This window comes from Pteropus medius, unplaced genomic scaffold (genome assembly GCF_902729225.1).
Source record: "Pteropus medius unplaced genomic scaffold, Ma_sr-lr_union100, whole genome shotgun sequence".
Taxonomy (NCBI): domain Eukaryota; kingdom Metazoa; phylum Chordata; class Mammalia; order Chiroptera; family Pteropodidae; genus Pteropus; species Pteropus medius.
In genome coordinates, this window is record NW_024348527.1 from 1,388,415 (window position 1) to 1,404,708 (window position 16,294).

The 16,294-nt window shown below is 37.0% G+C and overlaps 2 protein-coding genes across 10 annotated transcripts in view; both read right to left on the minus strand.

The window, feature by feature from the left end:
* The window catches only part of LOC120616371 (NACHT, LRR and PYD domains-containing protein 3-like), a 33,985-nt gene extending 17,928 nt beyond the window's left edge, over positions 1–16,057 (minus strand). For 8 of the 9 annotated variants that reach the window (XR_005656588.1, XR_005656589.1, XR_005656587.1 and 5 more), the window contains exons 1-2: positions 11,989–12,128; positions 1,518–2,045 (exon numbers count right to left, since the gene is read on the minus strand). Coding sequence is in view for 6 of the 9 variants with exons in the window: in XM_039879724.1 (XP_039735658.1) it covers positions 1,518–1,657 (140 nt within the window). In the remaining 3 variants the exon portion in view is untranslated. Of the gene's footprint in view, positions 1–1,517; positions 2,046–11,988; positions 12,129–13,221; positions 13,310–15,677 lie in introns of those variants that run through there. The other variant, XM_039879719.1, reaches the window with a different exon arrangement.
* Positions 1,736–5,986, minus strand: LOC120616369 (NACHT, LRR and PYD domains-containing protein 12). The gene has a single exon (XM_039879717.1). The coding sequence runs from the start codon at positions 3,009–3,011 to the stop codon at positions 2,082–2,084; it is 930 nt and encodes a 309-aa protein (XP_039735651.1). The 5' UTR covers positions 3,012–5,986; the 3' UTR covers positions 1,736–2,081.
* Positions 16,058–16,294: the final 237 nt, after the last annotated feature.

Here is a 16,294-nt window from a genome sequence, read left to right on the forward strand (position 1 = left end):
TAATTTGCCCAAGGTCACATAGGAACAGAACAGAGGTCTGTCTGAATCCAAAGCTAAAGCTATGTTATTACTGTGTGCCAGGCACTGAGGTAAGCACTTTACCTACACAACTTACTTGACCTGGTCCTTAACAAGTATTACAATCACCATTTTGCAGATACTCAGAGAGGTCAACCTATCTTTACAGTATAACTGATTCTTGGTTGTCCGCACTAACAGAAGAATTAAGGGTAATAATTGAGAACTAGGAAAGTTTAATAGTAAACTCTCACTTAGTCAACATGTTTGAGAGAGGAGTACTTTGGGTTAAATTTTGAAGAGAGTTTAAGCCCTCTGATAAAAGCAATAGGGTTGGAGATGGAGATTCCATCTAAGGCTGATTTTCTGGAAACCCAGAGTGAACGAAAGCCTTTTTTTTGTTTCCATCAGTGTTTAAAATCTCTCAATATATTTATCTATTATTTTATTTATAATATACAGTTGGATTGAAGCTGTCATGAATTCGTCAAGACATTAAAGTCCTTCATAATTTGAGTCAATGTAAATTCTCCTACCCCTTCCCCTCTAGCCCCAAACACAAATTCTTGCTGCACCTCCCTTCCACTCCCATTTCTTTCAAACACACCTATCGCATGCTTATTTTCACCACTATGTTACTGCCCACTGAGGAAATACAACTCTTAGAGAAAATACTCAGATTAACTCATTCCCCCAGTAGAAACTTCTGCCCACTCTTGTCTCCTTCTCAAGGTTCCCTACCCCTCAGCTGGCCCTGTAACTAAAGGAAAAGCACTGTCCATCTTAACCCAAGTATTGAGAACAGACTATGACCAGTGGCATTTCCTAGATAACACAAATGAATATATGTCTTCCTGGCTGCTTTAGTCAATAAGTCAGTAGAACTGTATTTTGTAGTATAGAGTCTGTATTATATAAGTGGTTTACCCAAGCTTCTGAACTCCAGCTCTCGACCTTCTGTGAAGGTGCAAGTCTGGTGCAAAGAGCCCAGGCTTTACAGCAACATACACAGAAGTACAGTACTACCCCTTACTAACCTGGAGTTCTTTGAGACCTCAGTGATGAAGTATATGTAGAGAAACTGACAGCCAATTCAATGCTAAGTTTATAACCTTTTCCAGAATGGTCATCAACACCAAAATAGCAGAGTCTTCAATGGTAATCTTGATGACTTACATGCTCATAACACATAATTATAGAGCACATTCACTAGGTGACAATGAAGATTAATAGACACATAAACACACTTGCAGTGGCTAGCACTGCCTGGAATATGGTTAGTGCTCAAAAATGTTAACTTTATCTCAGTGTCTACCTAGGTCAGTGTTCAATATGTGATATTCGATATGTTGACTGACATAATATATGAAATGTGGAGATGATTTGTTTTATTTATTGACAATGCTAGCAATGATCATATGCCTGAATACTTGAAATAAAAATGACAGCTCATCATTTCTGAAGGCTAAAAGACTAGAGAAAAGACATAATGTACTCACTGATTAGGTGTCAAGGCTGGTGGTATGAATGCTGAGGCTTGCTCTTCCTCCTCAAATCCAAGTAGGTGCTGACACTTTAGAGACACCGACAGGTGACTGTGACTGCTTTTTACACAGAATGACATAGCCAGAATGTCCATTTTTGTATAGGTAGGTTGAAGCAGTACAATTTACTGTAAATCATCAATTATCCTTTTTGCATATTCTTCCTCCTGAATCTCATACAAACAGTGAAAAAAGTCCATTGGCTCAATCTGTAACCTAGCAGATTTATCCTTTATTTCTTTCTCAGTCCACTTCAATAATTCTTCTTGAAGTCTTGGAGAGACTTTTCTCCCAAAAGTAGTTTCCACAGTCCTTCCCTTTACTTTACGTAAGAGGCCAAATAAGAAGTGTATAATTAATGATGAAAACCCTTTTCCATATTGTTGGAATATTTCTTGCCATCTTTTCTTCACCTGATCAAAAAACATCCAGCTGCTGTCATTCTTCAAGGCATAAAACACGGCAGTCAGGAACTCCTGGAAACTGAAATGAAAGAAAGTATAGACACTGATACCTCCTTCAGCTTTTTTTTCCCAAAAAGTGATTGAGAAATGTGCAGTCGGTATCATAAACTTCTATCCCATGTCTTCTAAGGTCACTGACTTCAAATAGGACCTGCTGCTTCTGCAGCCGATCTGCAGCCAAAGAGCAAAGACCCCACAAGCAACTTTGTCCCTTCCACACTGAGATGCCTTTAAGGGTTTTGAAGCACTTGGTAAAGTAGAACAGATACACATCAGTCATGGTCTGAAGTGACCTCTTAAGAGTCCTATCACCATCTCCCTGTGACTGTGGGACAGTGCAGATCATCCAGGAGATGATGGGAAGAGAAGACATAATGTCAAGGCTTTCATTTTCTCGCAGACCATAGAAGACTCTCATTGCTGCATTAGCAACTGAAAATTGACTCAAGAAATATGCTCTCTTTTCAGCATCTGTAAACCACAGGATCTCTGTCTGGATAGGTTGTTTTAACAGAGAGTGGAGCTTCTTCATGGTTGTAGGCCTGGCAGTTATCAGGAGGGAGGACTTGGGGAACAGTTTTTTCCTCACGAAACTATGTAAGAGGGTCTCTACTGGCTTCCTCTCTTGGGGGTTAGCACTAAGATCCTCTTCCTGGTCATCTACAGGATACTGAAGCTCAGGAAATCCATCAAGAATGAACAGAAGTTTCTCTGGATATATTAGAATAATGTCCAGGATTACTCCATCCATACCTTGAAAAGCGTTACTTATCAAGTCAGCAGCACTGAAGTTAGCAATATGGCTTATTTCTCTGCAGTTGATGTAGATGAGATAGTCAAATCTGCCTAGAGTAACCATTCCTGCTGCCCAGGCAAACATGAACTTATGCACCACAGCTGTTTTCCCAATCCCAGCACATCCCTGAAGCACCACTGTTTGGGAAGAACTGGTACCCTCTTCATCAGGATCAAACACGTGTTGCATTTCAATAAAATTATCTTCTTGAGGAATTCCGCATGTTATCTTTTCTGATACATCATGTTCTTTTATAACAAGCAGTCATGAGTTTATATGCTTGCCATGGTGATAACATTTATCGACTCTTATTTTTAGGTATTTTTCTTTTAGATGTTTTCTGAATACTTCCCGATAATCTCATGAGGTGACACCAAGAGTTGGTAATCATAGAATATTAGACAACAATACAAACAATTATAACTAATACCATCATCACCACCATCTCCACTAGGATGTCTCAAAGGCTCCTCAAACTTTACATGTCTGAACCTGAGTTCTTGATTTCTATGTTGCTGTCCCCCCTCCAAAAAAATAATAAAAAAAAAACCCTCCTCAGGTATCACATCTCAGTTAAATGGTGTCACTCAGTTGCTCATAAAAATGTTAGGAGATATTCTTTTTTCCCCTTGAATCCTCCACATCCAGTCAGTTAGCAAGGCCTGTCATTTATACCTTCAAAATAAGTGTCCATTCCATTTATTTATCACTTCCATCCTCAAAAACTACCCAAGTACAAGGCAATATCAACTCTTTCCTGGAATGCTGAAATAGCCTCCTACTCACATACTCTTTCCTATCTATAGCTCCTCTCCATATAGCAACAAACAAGATCTTCTATAAATATCAATTACCTCATGTAACTAGCCTGCCCAAAATCTTTTAAGAGCTTTTCATTGCACCTGGTATAAAATCCAAAATCTTGACCATTTCCTATACGATGTGCCATGATCTGGGCCCTACCTTCCTCCTCTCTCCAGCCTCATTTTATATCATTCTCCTTCTCAGTCTCTGTACTAAAGCCACAAAAATAAAAATAAAAGTCTACTTTTATTTTTTTCACAAATCTCATGTTCTTTCCCACTTTAGGGCCTTTCCACTAGCTGTTCTTTCTGCCTGTAGTATTCTTCTCTCCTACTTTTCCCATGAAGAGCTCCTTCTCATCCTTCAGACCTGAATTTAAACATTACTTCCTAGAAGAGGACTTGCTTGACCACTCAATTTAAAGCAAATCCTCTCTACTATTCTTTTATAAGCACCCTGTTTTCCATTTATAGCACTTTCCACAATTTATAATTGTCTTCTTTATTTTTTTTTAATTATCTGTCTTTCCTACTAAACAATAATTTACATAAAGAGAGGGATCTTATTTGTCTTCTTCACCATAGCACCCCTAAGTACCTAGCATGGTGCCTGGCACATAACAGACACTAAATAAATACTTATTGAATAAAGCTACAAATGCTTTTGAATTAAAAAAGGTATTTATTATTGCCTATTCTACTCCAGATACTGTACTAGATCCTTTACAGACAGTTCTGAACTAATACTCACAATAATTCCATGAAGTAAGATTTATAGTTACAGAAATTGAAACTTATAGCCAGAGTTATAACTTCATGGGTGTGCAAGCTGTGCACAGGGCTCATGCTCAGAAGGAACCATGCCTGGTGTAATGCTCTGCTGTTGGTATCTTGAAATTCTTAATAATTTTTGAACAAGGGGTCCTGTCTTTTCATTTTGCATTATATCCCATAAATTATAACACACTCCTGCTTATAATATCAGTTAACTTGCCAAGGTTCAATACCTAGTAAGTGGCAATAGACTTATCTAAGATTCAGGTTTATCTGATGCTAAGGTCTATGTGCTTAAATAGCTTTTCGCCTTCTGCAACTAGAAAAAATAATCCAAGGAGTCTGTTATCAAGTTCAAACTTCTGTTAAGTGAATGTCTAAATTAGCATTTCCCATAAAAATGTTCTCTTGAACACAATTTTGCAAGACATTAATTGGGGAGCTGAGAAAAAGGTATTCAGCGGTCAAATAAGTTATGTGGAACACACCTTTTATTGCCTTTTAGAGTGTCTCGATTCATATTAGCATATGAAAAGCTCCGAAAAGACCTACGGTTGAAAAATGGCTGTTTAACTTTGTTTAATCTAGCATTTTCTGGTCTTAAATGACCACGGAATCCATTTGTAAAAGCAAAGTTACTAAATCCTGGAGAAAAGTGTTCTGTTGAACTCAGTATGGGGAATGCTGATTTAAATGTTTTGGCAAACTTTTTCTGTAAAATTCCATAAATAGTTTAGGATTTTGGGTCTCTGTTGCAATTATTCAATTCTGTCATCTTACTGTGAAAGCAGCCATAGACGATATGTAAATGAATGGACATGGCTGGTTCCAGTAAAACTTTATGAAAACAGGCAGCTGGCTGGATTTGGTCCACTAGCTGTTAAATCCCAACAAAATCTAGATCATTCCAGAAGCAGACTGGTCTATTCTAGACATAAAGTTCCATACACCTGGTGCTTGATCACAATCATCAGTGGTCCTCCAAGTATTTGAATACCTATTCCACATGATATAAAAGTCCTATTGGTCAAGACAGTTTGGGAGTGATGTCAGAAACATGGTGGCGTGAGAGAAATCCCCAGATCTACCCTCTTGAAACAACAATAAGTTGAACTTCTAAAACTGAACAAAAAACACCCAAACTGCACACCAGCACGTCTGAGTGTGGGAGCTGCGCATAAGAGCTACCACAGGTCAGAAGCCTGGGAACTGGGTGGTAGACTGGGAAAAACAAAGAAGCTGCCTCTCGCAGCCTGAGCTCCCTGCAGGAGGGGGCGGGGGTACAGCAGGTTCTCTGAACAACCCTGCCTGGGAGAGATGTGAACTCCACGCAGCCGGTGGCAGTGCACAGGGATCAGGGCAGAAAGCAGAGAAGCAGGATGGCAGAGAAGCAGGGATGGGGAAAGAAACAACAGTTGATTATTACCAGCCACGGATGTAACACAACAGGTTGAGACACACACAGCCCCCATCCCCCAAGCCAGAGGGCTCCTCCCCCGCCCCATATACTTTGAGACCGAACACCACGGAGCCTCAGGGGAATCTGAGCAAACATTACTGAAACTGTTGCTAACACTTACGGGGATTGAGACTGAGGGTAGTGAGCATGATTAAACATCTATAAAGAAAAAAAGGCATTATTAACGCTTTATATAAAGCAGGAATCCAAGAAGCTTCGACACCACCTACTGGAAACAAAAGAAAAATGCATTCTTTGCAACAGGCTAAAGATAGACTTTTATATAATAAATCTTTCTGAAAAAAAAAAAGCAAAATACACTGCCATTAATGTTCAGGTGGAGAAATAGTCCATTAAACACCATAAACAACCAAGGTGACAAGGCAGCTCAGAAAGAAAAATAAAAATCTCCAGAATATAAGCTTAAAGACATAGAAATATGTGACTTAGATGACAGAGAATTCAGGATGGCACTTCTGAAAAAACTCAATGAGATCCAAAACAATTCATATCAACAATTTAAGGAATTGAAAGAAAAAAAAACCTAGATGAGCAGAGTGAGTTCTTTAGCAAGGAGACTGAAACCCTCAAAAAGAACACAATAGATCTTCTGGGGATAAAAAACACACTGCGAGAGGTGAAAAATCAAATAGCAAGCTTGGGAAATAGAGTCGACCAAATGGAGAAAAGGATCAGTGATATTAAAGACAGAAATCAAGAAATAAAACAGAAGGCAGAAGAGAGAAACAGAAGAATGAAAAATCAAGAAAGATTAATACAAGAACTAGCTGATACCATCAGGAAAGGAAATATAAGAAATATGGGCAATCTCTAAGGAGAGAAAAAGGAGCAGGGAGTAGAAAGCATTTTCTGACAAATTGTTGACGAAAATTTCCCAAAGCTAAGAAATGAGCTGCAGCTTGGAATTCAAGAAGTCAACAGAACACTCAATTATCTCAACCCAAAAAGGCCTTCTCCAAGACACATTATATTAAAATTATCAAAAATCAATGACAAAGAAAGAATTCTCAGGGCAGACAGGGAAAAGAACATGGTAACCTATAAAGAAAAAGCCATTAGATTATCATCGGACTTCTTAACACGAACTTTACAAGCCAGAGAATAGTGGAATCAAATATTCAAACTATTAAATGAAAAGAACTAACAGCCAAGAATAATGTATCCAGCAAAACTCTCTTTTAGATATGAAGGAGAAATAAAGACCTTTCCGGACATACAAAAATTGAGGGAATTCTCCAATATGAGGTCTGTATTACAGGAAATACTGAAATACTGTTATCAGCTCACTTATAACAACACGACAAAAAAATACATAACAAGGAGTAAGACGACTAGCAGACCAACATAAGCAGAAGAGTGAAACCCTTACTAAGAACAGGGCATTATAAGCTTAAAAAATGAGAAGAGATTTGCTATAGCAGGATAGTAATGAACGTTCAGCATACATAAGAACAAACTGAGACAATTGAAAAGGGGAGGATTCAAAGATCCAAATTTCCAAAAGAGAATGGAAATAAGGCACACGCAGAAGAAAATAGACTACTAAATATATATAAGTATCCTCTACATATTCATAATGGTAACCACATGCCAAAGATTCAGAACCGAAGCATATAACATAAAACAAGAAGGACCTGAGGGAAAACCCACAAAAGCCAACCAAAATACAAAAAAAAAATAAAAAAGAAACAAAACAAAACAAAAAAACAGAAACACAAGGACAAGGAAACAATGAAAACACCGAGCTACGAGAAATCAAAAGATAAAATGGCTATCGGAAATCCTCATATTTCAATAATCACCCTAAACATAAACGTTCTGAACTCACCAATAAAAAGGCACAGAGTTGCACATTGGATCAAAAAAACAAAACCCAACAATATGCTACCTCCAGGAGACACATCTCGGCTCCAAAGACAATTATAGACTCAGAGTGAAAGTGTGGAAAATGATATTTCAAGCAAATGGCATTCAGAGAAAAGTGAATAAAATAGACTTCAAAATCAATGAGGTAAAGAAAGATACTGAGGGACTCTTTATAATGATAAAGGGAATCATGCACAGACACTTGGAAATGAAAGAGAATCATGCTTCAAGAAGACATAACACTTATTAATATCTATGCTCCCAATCAAGGAGCCCCAAAATATATAAAGCAATTACTAACAGAAATAAAGGGAGAAACAGAACAAAACACTATTGTAGTAGGGGACCTAAATACCTCACTGTCACATTTGGACAAATCATCCAAACAGAAAATCAATAAGGATATAACATCCTCAAATGACACATTAGACCAAATAGACATAATTGACATTTATAGAATCTTTCATCTCAAAACAGCTGTTTATACATTCTTCTCAAGTGCACATGGAACATTGTCAAGGACTGACCACATACTGGGACACAGAAATAACCTCACCGTATGTAAGAGGATTGAAATCAAACCAACCATATTTTCAGAGCATAATGCTTTGAAATGAGAGGTCAACTGTAAAAAGAAAGTAGGAAGAACTACAAATACATGGAGATTAAACAACTTGCTACTGAAGAATAACTGGGTCAGAGAAGAAATAAAAAGAGAGATCAAGAGATACATAGAAACGAATGATAGTACAACATATCAAACTTTTGGGACATGGCAAAAGTGGTCATAGAAGAAAGTTCATATCATTACAGGCCTATCTCCAAAAACAAGAACAAGTCCAAACAAATAACGTAACACTTCATCTTAAAATACTAGAAAAAGAAGAACGAGTAAAGCCTAAAGTCAGCAGAAGGAAAGAAATAATCAAAATTAGAGCAGAAATAAATGAAACTGAAAACAAACAAACAAAAAACAGTAGAAAAATAAATGCAAGGAGGGCTGGTTCTTTGAGAAGGTTAATAAAATTGAGAAATTCCTGGCTAGACTCACTAAAGAAATAAGAGAAAAGACACAAATAAACAAAATCAGGGATGAAAGAGGGGAACTTACAACAGACACCGCAGAAATACTAAGGATCATACAAGAATACTATGAAAAAGTATATAACACCAAATTGAATAACCTAGAAGAAATTGACCAGTACTTAGAAAAATACAACCTTCCTAGATGGAATCAAGAAGATCTAGAAAGCCTAAATAGACTGCTCAGCAGTATGGAAGTTGAAACAATCATGAAAAAACCTACCAAAAAGTAAAATTCCAGGACCAGATGGCTTTACCAGAGAATTCTACCAAACATTCAAGGAAGATTTAATACTTACTCTCCTCAAACTCTTCCAAAAAATCAAAGAGGAGACTATACTTTCGAACTCATTTTATGAAGCCAATATTACTCTGATACCAAAACCTGGCAAAGATATTACAAAAAAAAGAGAACTACAGACCAATATCTCTCGTGAACGCAGATGCAAAAATCTTCAATGAGATACTAGCGAACCGAATACAGCAACATATTTAAAAAATTATACCACAATCGAGTTGGCTTCATCCCAGGGGCGCAGGGATGGTTCAAAATACACAAACCGATTAATGTGATACACCACATAAACAAATTAAAAAATAAGAATCATATGATCATATCAATAGATGCAGAAAAAGCCTTCGACAAGATACAGCATCCATTTATAATGAAAACACTTAATGAAATCAGTATAGAAGGAAAATACCTTAACAAAATAAAGGCCATATATGACAAACCCTCAGCCAAGATTTACTTAGTGGTGAAACATTAAAAATCGTTCCTCCAAGATTAGGAACAAGGCAAGACTGTCCACTATCGCCACTGTTATTCAATATAACATTGGAGGTCCTAGCAAGTGCAATCAGGCAAGAGAAAGATATCAAAGGCATCCAACTAAGAAACAAAGAATTCAAACTGTCACTATTTGCATATGACATGATTATATAGAAAACCCTAAAGACTCCACAAGAACACTACTAGAAACAACAAGCCAATACAGTAAAGTTTCTGGATACAAAATCAATGTTCAAAAATCCTTAGCGTTCCTATACTCTAATAATGAAATGTCAGAAAAAGAAGTGGAAAAAGTAATTCCTTTTGCAATTGCAACAAAAAGAATAAAACACCTAGAAATAAATGTTATGAAACATGTGAAGGACCTGTATGATTAAAACTATAAGACCCTATTAAAAGAAATCAAAGAAGATACAAAGAAATGGAAAGATATTCCGTGTTCTTTGATTGGAAGAATCAACATAGTTAAAATGGCCTTATTACCTAAAGCATTATACAGATTTAATGCAATCTTCATCAATAGCCTATCGACATTTTTTAAAGAAACAAAAAATCATCAGATTTGTAAGAAAACACAAAAGACCCCAAATCGCCAAAGCCATCCTGAGAAAAAAGAACAAGGCTGGAGGTACCACTCTGCCTGACTTCAAATTACACTACAAATCGACAGTCATGAAAACAGCATGGTATTGACAGAAAATCAGACATGCATAACAGTCAATAGAATTGAGAGTCCAGAAGTAAACCCATATTTATAGGGGCAAATAATTTTTGACAAAAAAAGCCAAAAACATACAGTGGAAAAAGGAAAGCCTCTTCAATAAATGGTGCTGGAAAAACTAGAAAGCCACCTGCAAAAGAATGAAACCAGACTGTTATCTATCACCGCACACCAAAATTAACTCAAAATGGATTAAAGATCTAAATATAACACCTGAAACAATAAAATGTATAGAAGAAAACATAGGAACTAAACTCTACGACCTTGGACTTAAAGAGGATTTTATGAATTTGACCTCAAAGGCATGGAAGTAAAAGCAACAATAAATGAATGGGACTATCAAACTAAAAAGCTTCTGCTCAGCAAAAGAAACTTTCTACAAGGTAAAGAGACAACCATCCAGATGGGAAAGTATATTTGCAAGCAATACCTCTGATAAGGGCCTAATATCCAAAATATACAAAGAACTCATATGACTCAATAACAACAACAACAAAAACCAAACAATCCAATTAAAAAATGCGCAGAGGACCTGAACAGACACTTCTCCCAAGAAGACATACAAATGGCCAATAAACATATAAAAAGATGCTCAATATCGCTAGCTATTAGGGAAATGCAAATCAAAACCACAATGAGATATCATCTCACACTTGTTAGAATAGCTATAATCAACAGGACAAGTAATAACAAATGCTGTAGATAATGCGGAGAAAAAGGAACCCTTATACACTGCTGGTGGGACTGCAAATTGCTACAGCCACTATGGAAAACAGTATGGAGTTTCCTCAAAAAACTAAGAATTGATCTACCATATGATCCAGCAATCCCTCAACTGGGCATTTACTCCAAAGACTTGAAAACTCATATCAGAAAAGATATTTGCACACTGAAGATCATTGCCGCATTGTTCACGGTGGTCAGGACATGGAAGCAATCAAAGTGCCTTAAGATAGATGATAAGATAAAGAACTGTGGTACATATATACAATGGAATATATACAATGGAATATTACTCAGTCATAAGAAGAGATGAAATACTGACATTTGTGACAACATGGATGGACCTCGAGATAATCATGCTAAGTGAAGTAAGCCAGACAATAAAAGTTGAAAAATCACATGATATCACTTATATGTGGGATATAAACCTAAAAGCAACAAATGATCAGGACAAACAAACAGAGACTCATGGTCATGGATAATGGACCAGTGCTTACCAGAAGGTAGTGGAGAGGGGGAAGGGAGGAGGTAAATGGGGTTAAGAGGGTCAAATATGTGGTGACAGAAAGAAATCTAACTATGAGAAGTGAACACACAATGTAAATATATTCCATACTGTTAAAATGTACATTGAAACTTACTGGAGTTCATTAACCAATGTCACCATAAAAATAAGAAAGAAAGAGAGGGGGAGGAGGGAGGGGAGGAGGGAGAGAGGAGAGAGAGAGGAGAGAGAGAGAGAGAGAGAGAGAGAGAGAGAGAGAAAGAGAGAAAGAGAGAAAGAGAAAGAGAGAAAGAAAGAAAGGGAGAGAGGGAAGGAAGAAAGGAGAGAGGAAGGAAGGAAGGGAAGGAAGGGAGAGAGTGGGGAGGGAGGGGAGGGGAGGGAGGGAGGGACAGACCGACAGTTTGGGGCTTCATCTTACCAAAAAAAATCAATGATTGTTGGCCAGTGAATGTGGGGGACAAAATGTTAGGGGAGTGGGAATGAGCAGCCGGATTCATGAAATGCACTATTTTCAGTACAGGTCCTTCCATGAAAATGAAGCCAGAGAACTTGAAAAAGCTGTGGGAGGAAAAGAGTTGGTGGTAAGAGCAGCACAAATACACCTTTATGCCAAAACGTGAAATTTAAAGAAATCTAGTCACACTGTTACAGCCATTCATGCTGTTACTCAAACAGAAATTTAAGAAAGAAAGTAAGTCACCTAACATCTATTCTAACTTACCCGCAAAGGTTTTTTATAATTAACATGCAATATATAATAAAACATAAGCATTTTGCACATAGATATATTTAGGTTGTAAACATTTACATTTATATGGTTAACAAGGAAAATTATAGGCATGAACTATAAGGGGCATATATTATTTGAAGTGGCTGTTTCTAGTAATTTGCTTTCCATTGAACATTAGCCTATTGCTTCTGTTGGAACTTTGGTTGGGTTTAACTTGTTAATGAGAAAGAACAAAGCATTGCTGATGTTAATTTGACAAATACATGCAGTGACCTACATTCAAGTACATATACACACATATTCAATCCAAACACATATATAAGTATACAGATAAAAATGAACACACACACGCACGCGCGCGCACACACACACACACATCTCCACATTCTTATAAGTTTTTAGTACTTACATACCTTTAAAAGCAAGAATGAGACATATAGTTGGAAGAATGTATGACTAGTCGGATGGGAGAAGCAGAGTTTGGAGAGGAAGATATTAGTATATCACAGAAATGGGCAGGCAAGTGAATGATCTGTTGAAAATAACCAGTTTCTATTCCTCATAATTAAACATTCCTTGGAGTTTAGGAATCAGCTGCAGGGAAAAAGATTCTTCACTCTTTTCTCCATCTCCTATTAAAATCTGTGGTTACAGTAAAGGGTCTTTTATGATTATGGAAAACAATATAAACCACAGCTGCCTCTTCTCTTTTTTCTCTTTTTCCTCATTTTGAGAAGTGCAAAAATTGTGGGCATATTCTCAAGAGATTATTAATGGGTAAATACTGTATCCATGTAATATCTTACTATGCACACATCTATACACATGCAACAGAATTTTAAAGATTGAGAAGAATCCCAAAGTCTTTAAAGAAATGAAGTAGAGAATCAACAGGATTATCTAGATTATACCCTCTCTTACCTCATTCAGTTACTCAGCTTTGTGTTCAGACAATAAACTCCAGGCACAAGCAGGTTCCAAATCTTTTCTTTTCTTTTGACTGTGCATCCTGGCAAATAAAAATAAAAAAAAAATGTCATCCAAAACAGAAATGATGGCTGTAAGGCCAAGTGGATGCCCAGAGTGAAAAATTAACTCAAAAACTACTTGCTTAATGCATTACAGAGTTGGGAAAGAGAGTAGGCCTAATAACCAAGTAGATAGCTTGGGTGAGACTGCAGGGCAGGGGGCAGGGGCGGTGACCCATGAAGATGGACCAAAACCAACAGTCTTCAACTTGAAGAGAAAAACACTAAAAGAGGATAGAATGTCTGCAAACTTTTGAAGAGTACAAATATACGTAATGTCAGATTGAGCTCTGAACTGAGTTAGTAAAGGAAGTATAGGATTTAAGGAGTATAACCCTAACATTTAGGGTCAAGATGAGAATGATGTGTCCTTCCACCACATATTTTTGGTATCATGGTTAAAGGGAGAATTCTAAGACTATAAACTGGAATAATGTGATAAAGAAACAGTCTAGAGAGTCAGAAGACCTAGGCCTTAGTTTTATTTCTGTAATTATCTACCTATGGACCTCGAGTAAGTTTATTCTACTTTCTGGATCTGTTTTATTATTTTCGAAATGGCTGAGGAGATAGCCTAGGTTTCTTTCCAGGTTGAACATTATAAGGTCAGTGGTTCTCAGTTCTAGCTGCACAGTAGAATCACCTTCACATCATTCTCTATATTTCTTTTGAATATTACTTATCGGTTTCTAACACGCTTGGTAATTTTTTAAATGTATTATGCTTAGTTAATTTTCAGTCTTCCCCATCTAAATTGAATTATTGGCCCCAATTCTTAGCCTTTACCATGAACTTTGTAGGTCCACACAAAAGTAGAGCCTATTTTTCCACCTCTTATCTTTAAGCTCAACCTTGAGACTTGTTTTTGCTAATGGAGTCACACAGATGTGACTCAAGCAGGGGCTTGAAATGTGCTTGCACATTTGGACATGTCCTCTCTCATGATTCTGCCACTGCCATGAGACAAGCCATGAGAGAAACAAGCTTCAGCTAGTTCACTGTTTCAAGGATGAGAAATACATGAAGCAGAGCTGCTCTAGTTCTCAATCCTGCAGCAAGAAAAGTATTCACCCCAGCCTGAATTAGACTTGCCCAACAGAGCCTTACCTAATCAGCTGAACCTCAGCAGGCCCCTAGATCTATGAGAAGGTGTACTTAACGAATTCTTAATTTTTCATGCCACTGAGGTTTTGTAGTTATTATTATGTATTATTGTGGCAATAGCTAACTAATATATCTTGCTAGAAAGTAAATGCATAGAAAGTGTTTGGCATAGAGAAGACGTTCATTAAATGTTTATTGAATAAATCAAATGAATAAATAAAAGCTCGTTGGCATTCTTGACAAATTAAATCAGAATTATGGATGATAATCTTTGGCATGGATTTTTTTAAAGCTCCCCAGGTGATTCTAACATATAGTCAAGAAAGAGAGGCATTCTTCTAAGATTTAGTTGTTTTTGAGAGTGTATTGGTGAAGCACACATGCTCTAGAATCAAATAGATGTGTTCTAACTCTACCACTTACCATGTGGCAACCATGAAATTAACATCTCTAAGCCTCAGATTTCTCAACTGTTAAACAGGGATAACAATAGATAGCATTTCCTCATAAGGTTATTAAGAGGATTAAATAAGATAATGCATATAAAGTATCAGTATGCTACATGGTATACAGAAAGGGCTCAATAATCCTAAACTATAGTTAAGGTTGGTGTTGTTATATCATTTGATATGGAGTAGAAATGTCTTTGAACTCAATAGGCCTTACTTAAATCCCATTTCCACTGCTTTCTAGCAATATGACCTTGAGTAAACTACTTAAGCTCTCTGAGACTTCCATGACCCATCTGTAAAATATGGTGATAGTAACAGCTACTTCATTAATTCGTTGCGAGAATTACATAAGATGGCATACATAAAACACTTAGCACAGGATCAAGTGCAATATAAATAAATTTTAGAGAAAAAGTAAGATGACATTTATTATAACTGGCAGAAAGAACTTACATGCCATTAAAATCTCCATATAATTTCATTCTTATGAGATGGAATGTTCCCAGCAATGTTATATTCCTATATCCTGGACTCTTTTCCCAATTACTAGGACTATCATATCCTCCAAATTACAGATTACTCCAGTAAGCACTTCTGCCCTCAGGTAATGGAGCTGGAGGGGTACATGGACACTCACTCTCATTTTGGGAAGTCTCAATCATGCCCATTATTTCAATCATCCTTACGATTCTTAACTATTCCAGTCTAGCCCTCTCCTCTGAGATGCAGATTTATACATATAAAGGCTTTCTCAATATCTCCATTTCAATGTTGACACCCCTCTTTTTCTTACCTCCTTTGATAGCTATTGTTTGTCCAGAATTCTTTCACTGATCTTTGTTCTGATAATTCCCAAAGGTCTGTTGATAGTAACTAACTCACTCTGGTATAATTTCTATGTCAGAGTTCTTTAGATGCAGTCAACAGATGTTGATTCTGAGTAACTTAAGCAAAAACTAGGGATAAGGATACTGGAGTTGCTCAAGACCAAATGAAGCGCTGAAAAACAAGGTATTTTAGAACTGGTTATTAGACCCAGTTTAAAGAAAAAGGCTGTGAAGATGGCCCAGATTTCAGGATGGGAAAATACCATCCACTGTACTAGGATCTCCACTAGTACATATGAAATCTTTATGCAAAATACTAAAAGGTGCCACCTCCAAGAAGACAAATCAAAGATATCTCCTCTGGGCAGCTGAAGTACAAAATGGTAAAATGGTGCTTCTTCCTCTGGGCTGGGGCAGCAGCAAGCTAGGAAACATAAGTTAGAGAGCAAAGTATGAGCTAATTTCAGGCCTCATTCACACCTTTGGCTGTGTGCCTTTTTAGTTAACAAACTGCACACCTTTTCACGTTATACATGATATGCGTGCTATCAAAAATACGGGAGAGGAATACTACAAATTCAAA

Coding starts and splice junctions, on each gene's coding strand:
- LOC120616369 (XM_039879717.1), bottom strand. CDS start 3,011: ATGCAACACGTGTTTGATCCTGATGAAGAGGGTACCAGTTCTTCCCAA.